At 37.7% G+C, this 20,428-nt stretch overlaps 3 protein-coding genes and 1 non-coding gene across 4 annotated transcripts; 2 read left to right on the forward strand and 2 right to left on the reverse strand.

Moving 5' to 3' along the window:
• Window positions 1-5,326: 5,326 nt before the first annotated feature.
• LOC108984789 (glucomannan 4-beta-mannosyltransferase 9) lies at window positions 5,327-10,762 on the forward strand. Its single transcript, XM_018956847.2, has 9 exons — window positions 5,327-6,201; window positions 6,344-6,442; window positions 6,576-6,828; window positions 8,343-8,453; window positions 8,695-8,831; window positions 9,224-9,337; window positions 9,426-9,625; window positions 9,898-10,092; window positions 10,224-10,762. Exons 1-9 carry the CDS (start codon window positions 5,872-5,874, stop codon window positions 10,384-10,386), a joined length of 1,602 nt encoding a protein of 533 aa, XP_018812392.1. The 5' UTR covers window positions 5,327-5,871; the 3' UTR covers window positions 10,387-10,762.
• A 2,142-nt stretch (window positions 10,763-12,904) lies between these two features.
• LOC108984785 (pentatricopeptide repeat-containing protein At5g12100, mitochondrial) lies at window positions 12,905-15,880 on the forward strand. The gene has a single exon (XM_035688571.1). It carries the CDS (start codon window positions 12,965-12,967, stop codon window positions 15,452-15,454), a length of 2,490 nt encoding a protein of 829 aa, XP_035544464.1. The 5' UTR covers window positions 12,905-12,964; the 3' UTR covers window positions 15,455-15,880.
• Window positions 15,881-16,153: 273 nt separating this feature from the next.
• On the reverse strand, window positions 16,154-17,221 carry LOC108984786 (peroxiredoxin-2E-2, chloroplastic-like). Its single transcript, XM_018956844.2, has one exon. It carries the CDS (start codon window positions 16,991-16,993, stop codon window positions 16,307-16,309), a length of 687 nt encoding a protein of 228 aa, XP_018812389.1. The 5' UTR covers window positions 16,994-17,221; the 3' UTR covers window positions 16,154-16,306.
• A 3,088-nt stretch (window positions 17,222-20,309) lies between these two features.
• Window positions 20,310-20,392, reverse strand: TRNAL-UAA. The gene has a single exon. It is a non-coding gene; the product is annotated as a tRNA-Leu (tRNA).
• Between the last annotated feature and the right edge of the window lie 36 nt (window positions 20,393-20,428).

Consider the following 20,428-nt stretch of genomic DNA (forward strand, 5'->3'; position numbering starts at 1 on the left):
CTATTGACGTCAGTTCATCGGTGTGAACATTGGTTCCCATGAGTCATACAAATTTCTCAACAATACAGATTCAACAATAAACATCAACTATACAGATCCAAACAATAAATATCAATTATCCCATGAGAGAGAGAGAGAGAGAGAGTGTGTGTGTGTGTGTGTCTGTGTGTGATAGAGAGAGAGAGAGAGAGAGAGAGAGGAAATGGAGATTAAAGACCTGAGGTATAGGCTCTGAGAGCTCAAGAGGGAAAGGGAGATGGAATCACCGCATCGGAAAGGAGATGGTGTCGCCGCATCGGAGAGAGAGGTTAGGGGGTGGCTACCACTAGGGAGAATTTGAGAATGAGGGAAAGTTTTCGATGAAAGAATAAGAAATATGCTCGTCAGGGGTCTTTTACCCTAATTCAAAACAGCTAAGCCACATGGCGCCTTTGCATTTATATTTTTTTTACAAATTGCATTCCCAAAACAATGTCATTTCACTCATTTGAGTGAAAATGCGTCGTTTCATATACATATATTTGAAAAAAAATAAACATAGCTGACGTGCATGCAGCATGCAAAGTGACTAGGATGCGTGCATGTGATGTGCAAGTGGCAACTGAGCAAGTGGCCGGCAACATGCTCTGGAAGTGGCTCACCTTAGGTCAAGGAACTCGATCTAGTGGGGATCGTGCACGGCGTGGGTGCAACATGTTGCAGAGGTCGAGATGAGTGCATGGCCAAGGGGAGCTCAGTTGGCTGAGGAGTGTGCCTGAGGAATGGTTGTCCACGGCGTGAGCTTTGTTTGTCTGAGTTTTGGCAGGGGCATGGATGCATGGCGATGATTATTGGACTCGGGTGAGAAGCCAGAGGTTGTGAAGCTAATCATTGGTCGTTATAGTGTATTGGAGCATATTAGTGGCAGTGATTGTGTATTTGTCGATGAGTGTATTGGTCGTGGAGACCATGGCCGTGGAAGTTACGGGCCAAGGGGAGACCTCGGCCGTGGAGCATGGCTGAGGAGTGGAGCTCTTCTAGAGGACGAGGGGAGACCTCAGCCGTGAGCTAGCTGAGGAGTCCAGTGCACATTTCGTGCACTAGGTGCATGGCCAAGAGGAATGAATGGGTAAGTCGTGGTGGTCGGGGACCACCATGGTATCTTCAAAAGGTGTCGGTGGCCCTCATGTTGGCTGCCGATGAGCTCTGGCGGCTCAGTTGGTCGAGGAGTCTAGTGCAGTGGTGCACTGGGTGCATGGCCGTGGGGCCACTGGGGTCAGCCGTGGTGATTGAGGACCACCCTTTAGATGGCAAAGGATGCCGACGGTCCAAGTGGTTATCGTCGGCGGGATCAAGAGGCTCACGGCGGATTGTTGTGAGCTTGCTGTGTGCACGAGGTACATGGTCGAAGGCCACTATTGTTTGTCGTGCCATCGGGGCATGCCGGTGGCACTTAGGCCAAGACAGACTTCACTGTCGGCACCTCTGCCTTACAGTGGTGGGACTGGGCTGAGGAGATATTGGCCACATGCAGTCCCATGCACGTGGCCTTGCAGCAAGGTCTCTATTGTGGGGAGACAATTGTGGACCGCCTCTGAGGAGACATACGACATCGAAAGTTTGTATGGTGACCACTAGCGTAGCTCCCTAGCTGTGCCACGGCCGTGGCACCTCAGTGTGCACACTGCCGTGCACTGTTGTGCACAACCCAAATACTGAGTATGACCGCACGGTGGGGGCCACCCTACGTTGGACAAAAACTGCCATGAGGTTCCCGGGTGCACAACGACGTGCACCTGTTGTGCACTGTGCGTGCCATGCGTAGTTCGAACGTGCATGAGCACCATGTACTTAAGTGCAGTACCTACCTACTGTGTTTGTGTACATATTTATTTACTGTATTTATTGTGCATTTAAATGCATAGTACACTTAAAGTGTGCAAAGTGCTTTTAGCTCAAGTGGTTGGGTAATTTGGATTCCCGACCTCAGGTTCATAAAAAGAAAACACTTTAACTACACAATGCACTTAATCACTTGGGCAATGAGAGGTACACTCACCTAATTTTTTATAACAGCGCCATTCATAAAAAATAATAAGTGAGAATGCGAGAATACTTATCTGGAGAAGAATAATCATTCAGAGATTATGCGGCACACCGGAAAATCATCCTTCTACCACTTTGAGTTTAGAAAGTAAATCAGATTCTACAGACAGTGCCAATTATTAATACTAAAAATCGCACAACAGTCTGAAAGTGGAGAAAAAGTCATTCCCAGGAATTAGGCCTCGATCAGTATGGTCTGGAGCCCCCGATCAGTATCTTTAAGAGTCTCCCCTTGGACTGAACCTAATAGGTTTATTTTGGCTGTATATATTTTATCCATTCGACTAGATTTCTTGTCGGACAATATACTCTCAATATTTTTACGAAAATAGGACTATTAGTCTTGTACTTAACCCAAATAAATAATTATCAGCGGAGAGTTCCCCCGGCCGGCCAATTGTTTTCTTGATTATAGCTAGGCGAAATGCACGTTGTGTATATAATATTTGCTCATGATTTCCGATCGAATACATTATTTATTGCGAACGATTCAAAGATTCCTATATTCATGGGACTAATCTTGGAATGGCAATCGAGCATGCTTTTCATTTGCATGATTTTTTACACCGTCATTCATTCAACGCATAAATTAGCTTTGTGGTGACCGACAATAAAAGAATTGGAAGGAAAAAGCCAATCGAATTGGTGAAAAGACAAACTGACCATCACTACCTCTATAGTATATTAAATATAGAATAAATATAGATAGAAATTACTATTACGAGCATCTATTTTGTATACATGATGTGGCGTTATCTAGATCACACATCTTTCCAATTGAATGTTGGAAACAATCAACTAGAAGCAACCACACAGTGAGTGTAAAGTGTGTACTGCTATAGTGACTTCTCTCTATCATTACTCTATATATATATATATATATATGAGAAATTTTATACATTAATTATTATTTACTTTTACATTTCACATCAATTATTTTTTTAAAGTGTGTGGATGTGCTTTTCAATTTTCATAAGATATGAGATAATAAATATTAATTGATGAGAATAATTTTTTATTATATATTTTGTAGGTAAAATTAACTAATTAACTACTGATTAGATTTTAAAGAAAAAATAAACATTAAGAAATATTTTAATCATAAAAAAATTATAAAAAATTAATTTTATAAATTGACGTAATTTTATATGTTTCGATAGATTGTAAAATTATTTATATTATATAGTAGATTTAATAAATTACATAAAACTTTATAAGATTATTTTTATATAATTCCTTTATAATTATTGCAGTTTTTTTAAAAAAAAAAAAAAAAAAACACATACCGTGATGTGGTGTTTGGAGAATTTAAACGTAGAACAGGGTATATTTGACATTCAGGTCGACGATGAAATACAGTCGGTCAAAGACATAGACTTTAAACATGATGAAATCCTGACTCGAGCCAGTTCTTAAATCCTGACTTTAAAGTTTTACCCCAACCACTCTTACAGGCTTACAGTTACAGCATTTAAATCCTATCAGTCGAAGATCTGAGGACCCTACTGTAATTTCAACAAAAAGCATACGATATGAGAAGCATCTGAGCTGTCACATATACAGTGACAACACCGAGGGCATTAAAGTCCTTGCACAAAATTTGGCTCGACGTCTCCGTCTTGTCCTTTTCTTTCTTTTCATTTTGCCTTTTTTGCTTTTCGTTTACCCTTTTTGTTTTATAATCTAAGCAATATTAATTAATTTAAAATAAATTCAACAAAAAAAAAAATAATGTTATAACCTCTAGATTTGAAGTTATGTTGATTACACGATTTATCTTTGTCTTTTTACGACAAATCATATCAGCATTAAAAAATGATTAAGACTCTAAACATTTTTGTCCAAAATTAAATGTCTAGATTTTATAAAAAGATAGACCCAGGTCTAATTTTAAAAAATAATATTAGATATAGTTTTAGTTTATTTGGAAAAAAATTTCATATGAAAAAAAAAATATATTTAATGTTAGACCTCACTAATTTTTAAAGAGAATGTGAACAATTTATACATATTAAGACTATATTTAACATTATTCATTAGTAAACTCATGTCACTCAAATAATAAATGTTATAAACCTGGCCTCCACGTACGCTATCTTTCGCTGAGATTTTGAATCTGGATCAACAAAAATTGTTACTACAAATAGCTAGTCCGAAATGGTTAACATGATTGTTGTTATACGTAATATACCAACCATTTTATAAGCGATTTCTGTTAATTAATGTTTATTTCAATGACTATGCTATAAACGTGTCTATTTTAGTGATCTCAACGACCGTTGCTTTGAAGTCATTTATAGATACATTTTATTGCTCAAGATTTTAAATTATGGTCCTTTAGATGTATATATATATAAATATGTATATATATATATATTTTTCAACCAAGATATATATAGATAGAAAAAAAGAGTATCCAATACAGAGTTAATACATGCACAAATAAAATCTATGAGAGATCAAATCTATAGTGGATCTAGTATAAAAGTGATCATGAGTAACTGCATCGGAGTGAGTTAGCGACTCTTTGAGCAAGCTCATGTGCTATATGGTTGGCACTTCAAGAAATATGTAAAGATCTTCAATCTATAAACTGACTGAGATGATATTGACAATCTTCGATGATGCTTTGGATAGACCAATCTATATATTCAAGGCAATAACTGATAGCTTTGTGGTCATTTAGATATTAGTATGTATGGTAACGATTTTCCCTAGTCCTACAATCAAATTTTAATCCTGACCACCATGGGCAGTGTTCGTAAAATAAACATTATTATAGACATGCAATCTGTAGTGGTCATGAAACATCATTACTATATACCAATTTATATATTAATATAGCGTCATAACAAAAATTTATGTAATTTGCGATAGACTCTTTTTTTTTTTTTTTTTTTTTCCAATCTTGATCAAAAGCCTCGAGCATAAAATATAAGTAGGTTATACGCGCAGTTATGAGCATATAAATATGGTATTCATATGAGCAATATATATTATATATTAATCCTCCCAGGCAATTAACAAAAAAAAGGTTAATCGTCGGTTTCCCCCAATAAAAAGAAAAGAAGTCAGGCCCCACATGGCCGGGAAAATATGACCGGGATGGTGGACGTCGCCGGCAGTTGATTATTTTGGACTCGTTGTGAGTTGTTGATAGTTTTATGTAAGCCGCACACTTGTGGTTGGAACAGTTGGGGTCCTCGAGAAGAGCTAAAGCATTTACTATAAAAGAAGAGGAAATATGACAAACCAGAGGGAGCTTACATTGTTATAGAACTCTCGCTTCTCTCTCTGGTACCACATTTGAAGTCGGTGGTTCTGCTTCTGTATCACTTGTTTACGGAAGCAGAAACAGGGTTTCATTGTTCGGAATTTCTTCTCTTTATTTTTCTTTTTGCAAGAGAAAGACGACATTTATTTTGCCTAACGACCTTTAGATTCTGGAGGTTGTTTCTGTAATATGTGCGTGTTTACGAGCTTGGTAGATTGAGATCTAAACTGGGTCTGTTCTAGGTTTTTTCTTTGTTGTGTCCACAGTCACTGACATTGCAGCTCTTTCTCCATTCTTTTGCTTGACTAAGAAGCAAAATCGTTGAGACAAAAAGCAAATATTCGTGCTCTTTTCGCAAAGGGGCTTCTTTAAATCCATGCAGATCTAGCGGGCTGCTTCCTTCCCAAACTCTATACCACATTCCGTTACTATTATTTCTTAGCTTCCCACCACCTTCTCCCCTGCCTTTGCTCTGTTTTTATTGACAAGAAATAACAAAGGAAAGGGCTTAAATGGATCGGCTTACGGCGACAACACTTCTTCCCGATGCTTTTCAAGGAGCTAGAGATGACATTTCCATGCAACTGGGAATTATCTGGGCTCAGATCAAAGCACCATTAATTGTCCCTCTGTTAAGAGTTGCAGTCGTTCTGTGCTTGATCATGTCCTTGATGCTGTTCATTGAAAGGGTCTATATGGGCATTGTCATTGTTCTGCTAAAGCTGTTAGGCCGAAAGCCCGAGAAGCGATATAAATGGGAGCCAATGAAAGACGACGTTGAGCTGGGAAACTCGGCTTATCCCATGGTTCTGGTGCAAATCCCAATGTACAACGAAAGAGAGGTCCTTTTCTTTCTCGTTATGAAGCCAAACGCTGGCATTAGCACATACTAATCTGTTCTTTTCAAGATTTACATGACATCTTAGCTATATGTTTTGCTTTAAAAGTTTTTGCTTTTTGTTGTTTTGGTACGTTTCAATGCAGGTCTACCAGCTGTCAATCGGAGCTGCATGTGGGCTTTCCTGGCCTTCTGATCGTATCATCATTCAAGTCCTCGATGATTCCACAGACCCAACAATCAAGGTGTTTAATTTTCCATGAGAATTATCAAACTTTTCTGATCAAACAAACAGACCCAGTTTGCCAAACTCGTCAATTATATAGTTACTGATCCGGGTCCTTCAAAATTTGCATGAAAAAAAAAATAAAATTGTAGGACTTGGTGGAGCTAGAATGCCAGAGATGGGCAAGCAAAGGCATAAACATAAAGTACGAGATAAGAGACAACCGAAATGGATACAAAGCAGGGGCTCTGAAAGAAGGCATGAAACGCAGCTACGTGAAACAGTGCGATTACGTGGCCATCTTTGACGCTGATTTCCAGCCTGAGTCGGACTTTCTTTGGCGCACCATACCTTTACTTGTCCACAACACTGAACTTGCTCTCGTTCAGACCCGCTGGAAATTCGGTAATTCCGCTTAATCGCCCAAAACTTGTATTTTCCTTAATTTTGTTTGCATAATCTGTGATTCCTGATGTATGTATTTTTTGACAATTTTGTTAGAATTTTAGTTCGGTTCTAAAAGCATACAGGGCTGTCGGTGAGTCTATATTGTGTGGGAAATGAGAGATTGGTAGGAAAAGAAGTAGGTCCCAACTCGTGGTTCAGAATCTCATCCTAAGGGATGTCTTGGTTGAGAGACGTGTGGTCTTTTTTTTCTTTTTTCCTTCTAAAATACCGTCCTTCTAGGATACGACCCTCGGTCTAGTTTGTGGAATGATTATTAATTTTTTTTTTTTATAAGTAAGTTAGTGAATGATATATATATGATTTAATTTTTAAAATTTTTAATATGATATGTTAATGATGTAGAAGCTATCATAGCAAAAGGCTAAAAGCAGGCTTAAATGCTTTTTGTAGTTTATTTTAGGCCGATTCTCCTATTTCGGAGGCCACGATTATTAGAGAGTACTTTCCTGTCATCGATGCTCAGAAAAGCAGGCAGAGAGAAGGCGATAAGAGAATAGCCTGTACTCTCCCTAGGCAATTAACTGGTTCAAAAATATTAATGCTAGAAAAACTTTTAAATAAATAAATTTCGATTTATTTTTTTCATAAATTTCGATTATTTACTTGAAATTTGTAAAAATTATTTCTGTTAAAAAAACTTGATTGAGAATGAATAGTACAATTCCATAATAACTTTATTAATAAACTACAAATAAACTTAATTTGATATGGTAATGAACAAGCTACAACGGGTTTCAGTTACGAATGATGATTATTATAGCTTCTTTTTTTTTTTTTTTTTTTTGTGGCCCAAAGAAATAGGGTTAAACATCAGTTCTGGCCGAAAAAGAAAACCAAGTGATTTCTTGTTAAAATCAAATCATGTTTAAAAACATGTCACGTGATTTAGGAAGATTTATATTATGCTCTTAAGACTAGATGTACCAAATAGTTTGGGCGGATCTACCCATATGTTCTCCATTAATGTTTTTTGATTGTTTTCGAATCGAACAAAGGGTATGTTTGAACGAAAAAATTTATTCATAATTTATTTATTCATCATCATTTTCTCATTTCATAGTATTAGATAATAAATTTATAAATAAAATATAATAAATAATTTCAAATTATTTAACAAATAATAAATCATTTCAAATCATTTAATAACACATTATAAAATGAAGAAAAAATAATAAAAATTGAATCACATGGCAAGTTTAGAAAGGGGCAAAAAAAATCTCACTGAATATGTCCAGGGTCAGATCTGTCTTATTGCTTTAATTCTTCATCTCCTACCCCGGCAGATGCATGTGCAGTCTTAAATGGTGGACCTCATCCCCTAGTCACTGTCTATCCAAGCTCTACTCACCGACAGTTTGAATTTATGTTATTTGATTTATCATTATTGTACTGTAAATCCTATGCCAACTAAGTTAGTGACGTGGCAGTGCTTTTTCCGGGCTGTTTTGCAGTGAACTCCGATGAGTGCTTGATGACAAGAATGCAAGAGATGTCATTGGATTACCATTTCACTGTAGAACAAGAAGTGGGCTCCTCCACTTATGCCTTTTTCGGATTCAATGGTACGTACGAAATTAATATATAGTTGGAGTATGTATGTACATCCTGTGTGACAAGGATTAAATTTTGAGCAAAACAACCACCACAAGAACCTGTCATTAATATAATATTGTTAGTTCTATTCGTTGGGTTTGAAACTTTTTAAAGTAAAAGGATGTTCGATTATATCTTTAGGTGGATCGAGGAATATTACTTGATTATATGGGTGTTTTTTACCAAGATATTGGGAATGAAATGATCCAGGTACGGCTGGTGTGTGGAGAATTGCCGCACTTAACGAGGCTGGAGGATGGAAGGACCGGACCACGGTGGAAGATATGGATCTGGCAGTGAGAGCTAGTCTCAAAGGGTGGAAATTTGTATACCTTGGAAGTGTCAAGGTACTTAAAAAAAACACATTGATCCATTAGTCATATCCATGCTTGTACTTGAATTACCTGCCTTTCAGTGTTTGACTGCACTAAAACTACCCTTCCAATCTCTCATTGTCTCTGATCAGCAAATGAGCCATGCATGCAAGTAGGAAAGCCTATTTAAATTAGTTTTTGTGATTCAAGGAATCCGTGGACTGTAAGGAACTTTATATAAATATGTAGACACATACATACATACATATAAAATGAAGTGGGCATTTACTAGCTATCCAAAAAGGAGAAAGAAGAACCATGGGCGGGTAATTGGTAAACCAGGCATGCTCGATCCTGTTTATTCATGTTTGTGTTTGCACCCTGTTTTGTACGTGTTCTTATCAGCCTCATCCTACTATATATAGGTGAAAAATGAATTACCTAGCACTTTCAAAGCCTATCGTTTCCAACAGCATCGGTGGTCTTGTGGTCCTGCTAATCTTTTCCGGAAAATGGTAATGGAGATCCTAAGGAACAAGGTCAGCCCTTCTAAAACATAACAGTTTGAGGAAGGAAAAAGAAAAATAATTTGGTGGCTTACCCTTTATTTTCACACGTTAAATGCAGAAAGTATCTTTATGGAAGAAGGTCCATGTAATTTACAGCTTTTTCTTCGTTCGGAAGATCATAGCCCACATAAACACATTTGTATTTTACTGCATTGTACTACCTGCAACTGTCGTGGTGCCTGAAGTTGCGGTTCCAAAGTGGGGAGCAGTTTATATTCCTTCCATCATCACCCTTCTCAATGCTGTCGGAACTCCAAGGTCTGGTGGTTTTTAAAGTTCTATATCTTTTCTTTTCAAATACATTTCTGGCATGAGGTTTTTGCAATTTTGAAGGAGAACCAATTCCAATTGAACTGCTTTCGACATGCGAAGTTCTTTAATTTATTTTTGGGTGACAGCTTCATCCAATTTTGTTGTGCAAACGATCCCTAAGAAAGCAAGTTCCCTGCTCCTGGACACTTAGGCCAATATAATCTACTTCTCGCCGAGTTTTCTGGTGTACTTGTTCATGTTCTATGGTGATCTTGCAGGTCACTCCACTTGTTGGTTTTCTGGATCCTTTTTGAGAATGTCATGTCCCTACACCGAACAAAGGCTACCATCATTGGTTTACTAGAGGCCAGTCGAGTAAATGAATGGATTGTGACGGAGAAACTAGGAGATGCTCTCAAGGGAAAAGCAAGTGGGAAAGCACCAAGAAAACCTAGGTTCAGGATTGGAGAAAGGTAATACATTCTTGATTCTACCATTGACTTGCTATGAAATTTGGTCGTCCCTTCATTTTAAATTGACATTACTATCTATAAAAGATGATATCTGAGCCACATTCCTCATTTCTGTGCTTAAACTTTGACAGACTCCATTTGTTAGAGCTTGGAGTTGGAGCTTACCTATTCTTTTGTGGCTGCTACGATGTTTTCTTTGGGAAAAACCACTTTTTCATATTCCTTTACATCCAAGCAATCGCCTTTTTCATCATGGGGTTTGGGTATGTTGGCACCTTTGTCCCCAACTCTTAGAGGAACTCCAGTCTCCAGAAATGACAGTGAAGTTCTTTCTGCTATTTTGTTCCCTTGATTTCTGCTTCAGCAACATATCATGTCCCATTCACAGTGACAAGTATCATGCAATGAAGGCTTGTAAAAAGAACAAAGATGTGTATGGTCATTTTTTTTTAGGTTGAGCATTATATTTTGAGTCAGAGAGTGGGGAGAGTTAGTTTTCTGTTGTATATTAAAGCAAGTTAACTATAAAACAAATTGTTGTTATGCCGATGTGCACTATACAGATAAAGGAGCTTGTGTAATTCTGAGCTTTTGTAACTTTTTCCCCCTTTTTACTTTTGTTGGATTTCTCTGAAGAGGGAATAAACAGTTGGAAACAGGATTTACTTCACTGTTAAGTGTCAATACTTCTTTACTCGCTCTTTCTCTCTCTCTCTCTCTCTCTCTCTCTCTCTCTCTCTCTGTGTGTACTACAAGCTTTAAGGTAGTTCATAGCTGACCATTTGGCAGCGCAATGCAGGAGAGTGAGTAATTGAATTGTACGCAGAAAAGATCAAAAACAGAGAAAGGAAGAAAGAAACGCAGGCTACGCAGGCATGAATGATCGTACCCAATAATAGTAGCCCAGAAAGCACCATAGCTAATCCATTTTTCAGACCCAACTGAGATTCAAAAAGAAAAAGTACAAATGGAGAGCCAATTTACGACAGATTCACTCAATCTATACAATTGGAGATCATTATTAACCATTCAATTTTATTGTTTTGGAATCAATCTGATTTATCACTAAAAAAACTCATGAACCAACAAAGAATTCATTAGTTCAACTACACCGCACCAGCAGCTCCATCTTATTGGCATTGTGGCCCTTTGAATATAATTTAAACGTACAATCAAGTAGTAGCTGGAAACTTTATTTCACAAGAACACCTCTCACCTAACTTTCCTCGCATCCTCTTAAACGCCATAATTGTGTTACTATGGACTCGTAGGAAACCTGCAAATTACTTATTGCCTTCTATATTATAATTTATTTTGGTCCTTACCTATCAATGACATTAACCTTATTATTATTATAATAATATTCCGTTTACAAGCCTGCTCATTAACACATCATACGTATTACTGATGTGAAAGGTTACCACCTTATATTTATATTTAAATTATTTTATAATTGTCTTAAGGTGATGTCTTGCATATATAGGTAGTAATATGTGACACAACCCGTTAATCCAATACTAACACTCTAAAAGCGTGTTATGGTTTAGTCTTAATTGGTTCGGGTCAAAATGAGTTGACCCGTTAAGACATGATTGCTTAATAGGTTGATAACGGATCAACTCATTTTGACCTATTCAAAAAGTTAAAGTTACAATTATATCCTTGTACCTAAAAATAAAATTGTTTTGATTTTAATTTCAACATTTTTATTGTTTGGATTGTAATTTTGGATTTCTAGTTATTTTTATATTTTTTCTTTAGATACTGTGATTTTAATATTTATATAAAATTATGTTAAACTTAACTAGGTCAAACGGGTTAATTTCGGATCTGTTCAACCCATTTATATAAACGGGTCAAAACAGGTTGACACGACACAATCTGTTATGTTAACGGGTTGTATTAGGATTTGAGATTTTGACATGATAAGCTTAACTAATCGGATTAGAGTTGACCTATATAATATAATATATATATATATCTTGACAAGACATAAACACGACCTGTTAACACAATTTGCCACCCCTATTTAGTGCATTAACATTGGTCTATGCATATGCAAAGTTATATTTATAATATAACCCTAAAATCCTCCGCATTAGCTTATGTATATCCAAATATTTAGTTACATATGAATAATGCTTATTCAAATTTAGATAATCACTATTCACCCTACAAAATTATATTTTAATCATTATTTCTCTCTCCTCCCACTCTCTCTCTTACAATACTTTCATTTTCTCCCTCCTTCAACAACACAACAAATCTTCACTTGCACATTCCTTTTATTATTATAATATATTATATATATATATTTTTCATTTTATTATATTTTTAATATAATATATAAAAAATTTCTATTTTTTATTATTGCATTTTTATTACTAATGTCAAATGTATGTTGTGGATGCTAATTACAAAATATATATAAAAAAAATTGATTTTAGCAAAAAATTAATAATAATAAAATAATAATATTTTATTATTATTTTGTCTCAAATATACATAAGTCAATGTAGAAATTTTGCTTGAATGATAAAATGGATATATAAAAGAGGTGATTTTATATCTCCATAGACCAATATTAATGCTCTTACATGCCAACTTGTAAAGTAGCATAAATTATGATATTTTTTTATTAACTCGCATTTTAGTGAACCCAACCGACGAAATTGGGCTCATGAAATTTCATGTCTGCTTTTCCTTACTCGGCCCACAAATATCATGGGCTTAACACAAAAGGCCCCTTAAGCCCATTTATTAAGCGGCTGACCTTTAAACCCTTAAGAGTTAGGCCTTAGCTTTCAAGGGTTTATGGTCGAATGGAACACGCCAGTACCAGTGTCAAACTCGAAACTCGAAAGCCTCTCCAATGGCAAGGTGGGTCCATCTTCTTCCCAAGTTCCTCGTCACTATCCAAATCAAACTCAGATACCCCATCTCATTCCCTCTCTCTCGGTGTGTCTGCTCGGCCTCTGCCCCTGAAAATACTAGCGAGACCACCCTAACAGAGAATCAGAACCCTACTACTACCGCCCTTCAAGACCAACAGCGCCATGAACAAGTTCGAAAGCTCCGAATCCTTCTCCAACAGGACCGTACGGATACTGCCGAGAAGGTCATCAAGTCCCTCATTCTCTCCAAAGTTCCTTTCTCTTCGCCCTCCGATCTTTTTACTCTCTTTGCTCTCTCTTCGCCCTCCATGAAAACCTCTTTCTCGGACATACTCTTGGCAGTTTGCTCAGAGTCCAAAATGGCAACCGAAGCCATAGAGTTGTACAGATTAATGAAAAAAGACGGTACGTTTCCTTCTGTGGCTTCTTTCAATCTGTTGCTTGAATCATCGGTGGCTTCGAAACAGTTTCAGATGACGTTGGATTTGTTTTCTGAGGTAGTAGGGTCGGGTATTCGACCTAATAGGTCCACGTATGGAAAGGCAGTTCTTGCGGCGGTGAAATTGGGGGATCTGAGTAGGGCCCTTGAGTTGCTTGATAGTATGAAAAAGAGCAGGGTTAGTCCTAACGTGTTTGTTTACAATGTAGTGCTTGGTGGTTTGTGTAAAGAGAGGAGAATGAGGGATGCGGAAAAGTTGTTTGATGAAATGCTGAAGAGGAATTTGGTGCCGAGTTTGATTACGTATAATACGCTGATTGATGGATATTGTAAGACGGGAGAATTGGAGGCTGCTTTTGGTTTGAGACACAGGATGAAGGCGGAGAATGTAGAGCCCAGTCAAGTTACATTCAATTCATTGCTCAGTGGGTTTTGTCGGGCACGGAGAATGGATGATGCAAAGAAGGTATTGGAAGAAATGGAGTCCCTTGGATTTGCGCCCGATGGCTTTACCTATAGCATTCTTTTTTATGGGAATTCTAGGCGTGGCGATGGTGAGGCTTCATTGGCTTTGTATGAAGAAGCAATTGGCAAAGGGGTGAAGTTTAATAACTATACTTCTAGCATTTTTTTGAACGGATTGTGCAAAGAAGGGAAGATGGAGAAGGTAGAGGAGATGTTGAAGAAACTAATGGATAATGGACTTGTTCCGGATGAGGTAATGTATAACACAATTGTGCATGGATATTGTCAGAAGGGTGATGTGGACAGAGCCATTTTGGTGCTTGAAGATATGGAAAATCATGGGTTGAAGATGAACTGCATTACTTTTAATACTTTGATCGACAAGTTTTGTGCAATGAGGGAGATGGATAAGGCGGAGGAGTGGGTAAAGAAGATGGTAGAGAAGGGTGTTTACCCAAATGTTCAGACATATAACACCCTTATTGATGGCTATGGGCGGATGTGCTTGTTCGATAGGTGTTTCCAGATTCTTGAAGAAATAGAAAATAAAGGGATGAAACCAAATGTTGTCAGCTATGGTTCTCTCATAAATTGTCTATGCAAGGATGGTAAGCTTCTCGAAGCTGAAATAATTCTCAGGGATATGGTAGGAAGGGGGGTTTTACCAAACGCAAAAATTTATAATATGCTCATTGATGGTAGTTGTGCAGCGGGGAAATTGCAAGATGCTTTTAGGTTTTTTGATGAGATGGTGCAAAATGGGATAGGGGCAACACTTGTAACCTACAATGCGCTCATTAATGGCCTCTGCAAAAAGGGAAGGGCGATAGAAGCTGAGAATTTGGTTCCCCAAATCACAAGTTGCGGTTATAGTCCGGATGTAATCACATACAACTCCCTAATCTCAGGGTATTCCAATACAAAAAACACCCAGAAATGGCTCAGCTTGTATGATAATATGAAGAAGTTGGGCATTAAACCTACTTTAAAAACATATCATATTCTACTTAGTGCATGTGAGGAAGATAAGGTGCTTTTAGAGAGATTGTTTGACGAAATGTTACAGATGGGTCTGGCTCCTGATCTACTTGTATATAATGCAACTATCCAGTGTTATGCAAAACAGGGTGATGTTCAGAAGGCTTTTGCTTTGCACCGTGAGATGATAGACCAGGGTATTCATGCTGACAAGATGACCTATAATAGCTTGATTCTGGGACATTTTAGAGAGGGAAAGTTGTCAGGGGTGAAGGATCTGGTTAATGATATGAAGGCTAAAGGATTGGTCCCAAAAGCCGATACTTTTAACATACTTGTTAAGGGGCATTGCGAGCAGAAGGATTTCAGTGGGGCATATGATTGGTACAGAGAAATGGCCAATAATGGTTTCCTCCTTACTACCTGTACATGCATCGAGCTCACTGCTGGCCTTCGCCAGGAGGGGAGGTTGCAAGAGGCCCAGATTGTCTGCTCCGAAATGAAAATTAAACTACCGGAAGATTGCAGCAGTAACGAAGATCTTTCTGCTGTTGCCAAAATGTCGAGGGATGTTCGGTGTGGTTAAGCTATCAACACAACAATCTATCAACAGGGAGAGAGATTATATTTGCATATTTCTTCTGGCTTATTGCTTTCTTTGTCGACGTTGAAACGCTGAGAAGGGCCTGGCCGACTTCACAAAGGAAGTAGGTTAGTTGCTAAAGAAGATGGCGTATTCCAGTGTTGTAAGGATTTGGTAGAGCTATGTATTGTAAATAAGCTTCTAAGCTTGAAAATATTGCTCTCCAGACAAGGCCACAGGTATTCTATTTGTATTGAATTTGAAGCACTTCATATATTATATGATTTCTGGTCAATTTCACAAAACTGCAGTTCTGTATCATTAACACCCATGAGCATTACATGCGCCATTCAGTCATTAACCACAAAGCAGATTATCTAATCTCAGAGATTCCGTGTCTTGTTTTATATTCTTGAATCGTCAGGACATATTATTCTTATTCGGCTTGACGCTGCATGTAACTTGGGGTTTCAATCTTTGGCAGATGAAGAATTTAAAGCATCCGATATGTTCCAAAAAATACAGTTTTGTACGTATCACACTAATGTTTGAAACAGAAATAGCATATTATGCGATTCACGTTTGGCATGTCCTACAGTCTCAACTATGACGGTGTATAAGTGCTGCCCGCTAAATGCATCCTAGTTTTATTGGGGGGGTAAAAGAAAAGAAAGGAAAACGAAGTTCATCGAGCGCACAATATGTAAAATAAAGTTCATTTCCATAATTTTATTGACAAAAAATAGTCCATGATTCAGCAAAAGAGAAAGACAAAGCCCATCCAGCGAACTAGCGAAGAACAAGGAAATTCCAAAAACGAAGAAATTCAAATGAAGGGTCACAAGCTGACCAAGTTCATAGAGCTTTGAGCATATCCTCAGCTCCACTGAATGTAAACGCACCGCCCTCCTCCAAATTCAAGACTTTGACAACCCCATCTTCGGCCAAGAGCGCATACCTTCTGGACCTCACACCCAACCCCACGGGCTTATCGCTCAAATCGAGCTCGCACCCAATAGCCCTGGTGAAATCCCCATTCCCATCAGACAGCAGGAGCACCTCGTCGTTGATCTTGAGGTTCTCCTTCCAGGCCTTCATGACGAAGGCATCATTGACCGAGATACAGGCGATGGTGTCTACCCCTTTGGCCTTGAGTTCCTTGGACTTCTCGACGAATCCAGGGAGGTGCTTCTGGGAGCAGGTGGGGGTGAAGGCGCCGGGAACAGCGAAGAGGATGGCCTTCTTGTTCTTGGTGAGGTCAGAAATGGTTGTGGTCTGGAGCTCACCGTCGGAGTCGAGGTAGGAGAGCGTGGATTCGGGGAGCTTGTCGCCAACTGCGATGGTGGCGGATATTGTGGATTTGGTGGTGGCGGTGGAGAATTTGAGGGGTTTTGAGCGGTGATGGAGTTTGAATGGGAGTGAAGTGAAAGACGGTTTGGCGGAGAGGGTTTTGGCGGTGTGGAAGAGAGAAGTTTTGGTGGAGAGGGCGAGGACGCTAGGGGATGAGAGGAGGAGCCTTGAGACGGAGAGAGAGGCAGCCATTGTGTCTGTGTTTGTGTTTGTGTGTGCGTGATAGAGAGAGAGAGGGGAATTGCGTGAGAGAGAGAGAGAGAGGAATGTCACCTGAGATTCGAGGTGTGATGTTTGTAGGTACTTTCTGTTTTGAGCCCTTTGGACTTTGGGATCAAGTGGTAGGAAACTGGAAGATACGCATACGAGCAGAAAAATGATTGAGACAACCGCCTGGTCTTACCGGCGTGCAACCGGTTTGTCCACAGTTTTTCATCCATTTTATGTTCTTCTCTCTCTCTATTTCGTTCCCTCTCTCTCCCTCTCCATTTTATTTTCTCCTCCCTTTTTCACTCCAGGTAAAATAAAACACACTGATATGAAAAAAAGCATATCTAAAGAAAAACAGGAGCTGATATTGAATGTAAAATCAAAACCCATTATTATTTTGCCATAATTTTTTTTTGGAAAAAAGTTTTCAACGTCTCGTGGATTTTGTTTCACGAATTTGTTGAAATTTCGGTTGTGGGTTTGATCGGAGGTTAGCTCTCTTGAACTTTGAGTTTAATGTCTAAGAAATCATGTGAAATTGAACAATAAACTTCTATTATGACGCTCACTTCACCCTCAAAAGTCTTATACGCACACGAAGTTCATTTTTTTTTTCTTAAAATTTGTCCGTCAAATGGGTTCGTTGTTTTCACTTCTATGACTTTTGTTCTCAATTTCCTTGCCCTTTTGCTAATTAATGTGCAACGATAGGTGTTGATGCAAAATAATTTCTGGTTTGTTTTCTTTTACCGTGTCCATACCTTCAAAAAATTCAAGACGAGATGAACAATCTAATCTCTAAGAACTACTTTTCTTGGGTCTACCAATTGCCAGGAAATCGGTTATGTCCCGAGACGACGTCCAGATAAAGAAGCTTTGGAATATGAGGGAAGAAAGTCTACCTCAAGCACAAATAAAAGATCCCGACCTGAGATCGTGCAATTGCTTATGTTTCAGTCGAACCATTTTTTTTTAATATATCTCGGCTGACATGGCATTATGCCACATCAGCCGACTCCTTGGGAGTTTTCCCACCCCGGTTGTATGTAGCAGGAGCCGTGTAAGCAAAATCTTTTTAGTTTTTTGCTGTAAGTAAGCTCAAGTAGTAGTTAGATAAATTTTATATAAATTTTCTGTAAAAAAATGAGTTTTACTAATAAAAAATATTTTGTATGCATTTTTTTTTTAAGGTGAAGACTATTTTTTTACAAAAACTTGTTTGAAATTTATCTATTTGAAACTACAAATAATTTCTCTTTTATTTTTAATGTTAGGCTCAACTTTCTGGTTCACTTGAATCTCCTACTCCTAGAACCCGAAGGGTGATAGTGTCCATTGTTTCCGGCAATGTTGGCAATATTTCAATTTCTATCTTCACTGCAACTTTTTTTTAATCATCATCTTCATATATCACACACTACATATCACATTTATTTTTATTTTTTAAAATTTTTGTTAGTTTTATTCTTCTTAAACTTTTTGAATTCTTCTACTTATTATTTATACACGCAAGAGAAAAAAAAATTATGTGTAGTGTGTGAATAATGTGCATAATATATATATTTTTTTCCGTTTATACATTGGAGAGGGAGTCAAACCCAAATTCTTCATTTTGCCAAAATGGGTCTTGTGCATTAGGCTCTCCGCCTCATTGCAATTTGATGAGGACGAGAAGTTTTTTTTGAAGAAACTATGAAATTTCTATAGATGAAAGTCCTCATAACAGAGACAGTATACAGTGAGAAGGATCTTCAATGTCTACAATACATTTAGACAGTCTTAAAGCATTTTTGCCTAACGTGAGTGCAATTACATTTGCTTCTCTTGGAATGTGTTTGATGGAGCTGCTTTCACAATAATGAAGCTTGGTCTTTATATCTGTTATCAGCATCCCAACAAGACTCAAATCTTCCATATGTCCTTGAATAGCCTGCACAACTTTTTTTGAATCTCATTCCAAAATAAATTTCGTAAGTCCCAGCTCAATACCAAAGTTAGTTGCTTGAAGAGTAGCATAGGTCTCTACTAGTAATGAATCAGGGAGTAAATCTTGCCTCTTTTTCATTGTTGCCAAAATATTGTCTATCATGCACCACTAGGCCAATTCCTATCTTGCAATTAACCCTATCCACTGTTGCATCCTAGTTAATCTTGGCAAATTCATTTGGGGGAGGTACCCAACCTGCATTCCTACCAATCGAGTTTGAAAGTTGACTGGTTACCATTTCCTAAGATGCTCTAAATTCTTGCAGAAACTGATAGACTTGTTTCACTAAAAGATTAGGATGAGTGAAAGTATTTTTGAAAATAAAATCATTTATTCTCCGTCAAAGCTTCCATAACACTATTAACAGTTCCTCCATCTCCACGTTGTTTAGCTTCATGAACATGACTTTCAGAATATTTTGAAAGTTGTTGAATGAACTAATGCTTTTTTGGATTTTCATAGAGCACTGTCCCCAGACATCTCTTGTTGATATGGAGTCCCATAAAACATGTTTAATAGATTCTGGTTTCCGCAAACATAAGGGACAGAGAGGGTCTACCATTATTTTCTATTTACATAAATTGAGTTTGGTAGGTAATATGTTAAGAGAAACTCTCCACATAAAGGTTTTGTTGCTAGAGGGATTGACAATTTCCAGAGTTTGGCCCATTCTTCTGCATTTTGTTGTTCTTGTGAGGTTTGGCCTTCTCTTCTTCTCTGTAACTCACCTTGCAGATGATATGCAATCTTTACATTAAATTTTTCATTTACTGTATATCTCCACATTAATAAGTCTATAGTGTTTGAGTGACTGATAGGTAGTTGGTTGATGAGATGTGCTTCTTCTTTAGTAAAGATTTGATTGACTAAATTGAGATTCCTGTCTATAGTGTCTGAATTGATTAGTTCCTTAACCTCAACTGCTGCATCCAGAATGTTTATTGGATTTTGTACTATAAAAGTAGTTGGTCGAGATAGTCATTTGTCAGACCAAATTCTAATTGTTTTTTCATTCTCAATCTTTTAAATAGTCCATTATTTAAGCAAAGGCCTAGCTGAAATCAAGATTCTCCATATAAAAGAGGGACAGCTGTCCAGTTTGGTTTGTGAAAAGTCATTGATCGGGAAGTTGTTCATCTCGAGAACCTGATGCACAAGATGAGGACGAGAAGTAAGCGCATTGTATTAATTTATGTTATATAAATTATTTGACGAAATGTCAAGGAAAAGTAAATGTGTCATATCACTGCATTATAGGCTTGTTAAAAATAAGGGAGAGGGAAAAAATTATATTATAGTTTTAATTTTCGTTGCAGGCTGTGGGGTTCGAACCCACGCGCACTTATGTGCAGCAGATCTTAAGTCTGCCCCCTTAACCTCTCGGGCAAACCTGCGGTACATGTCGTGATGTTAATTTGTTTATTATAGTT

This window comes from Juglans regia, chromosome 3, assembly GCF_001411555.2.
Source record: "Juglans regia cultivar Chandler chromosome 3, Walnut 2.0, whole genome shotgun sequence".
Classification (NCBI taxonomy): Eukaryota; Viridiplantae; Streptophyta; class Magnoliopsida; order Fagales; family Juglandaceae; genus Juglans; species Juglans regia.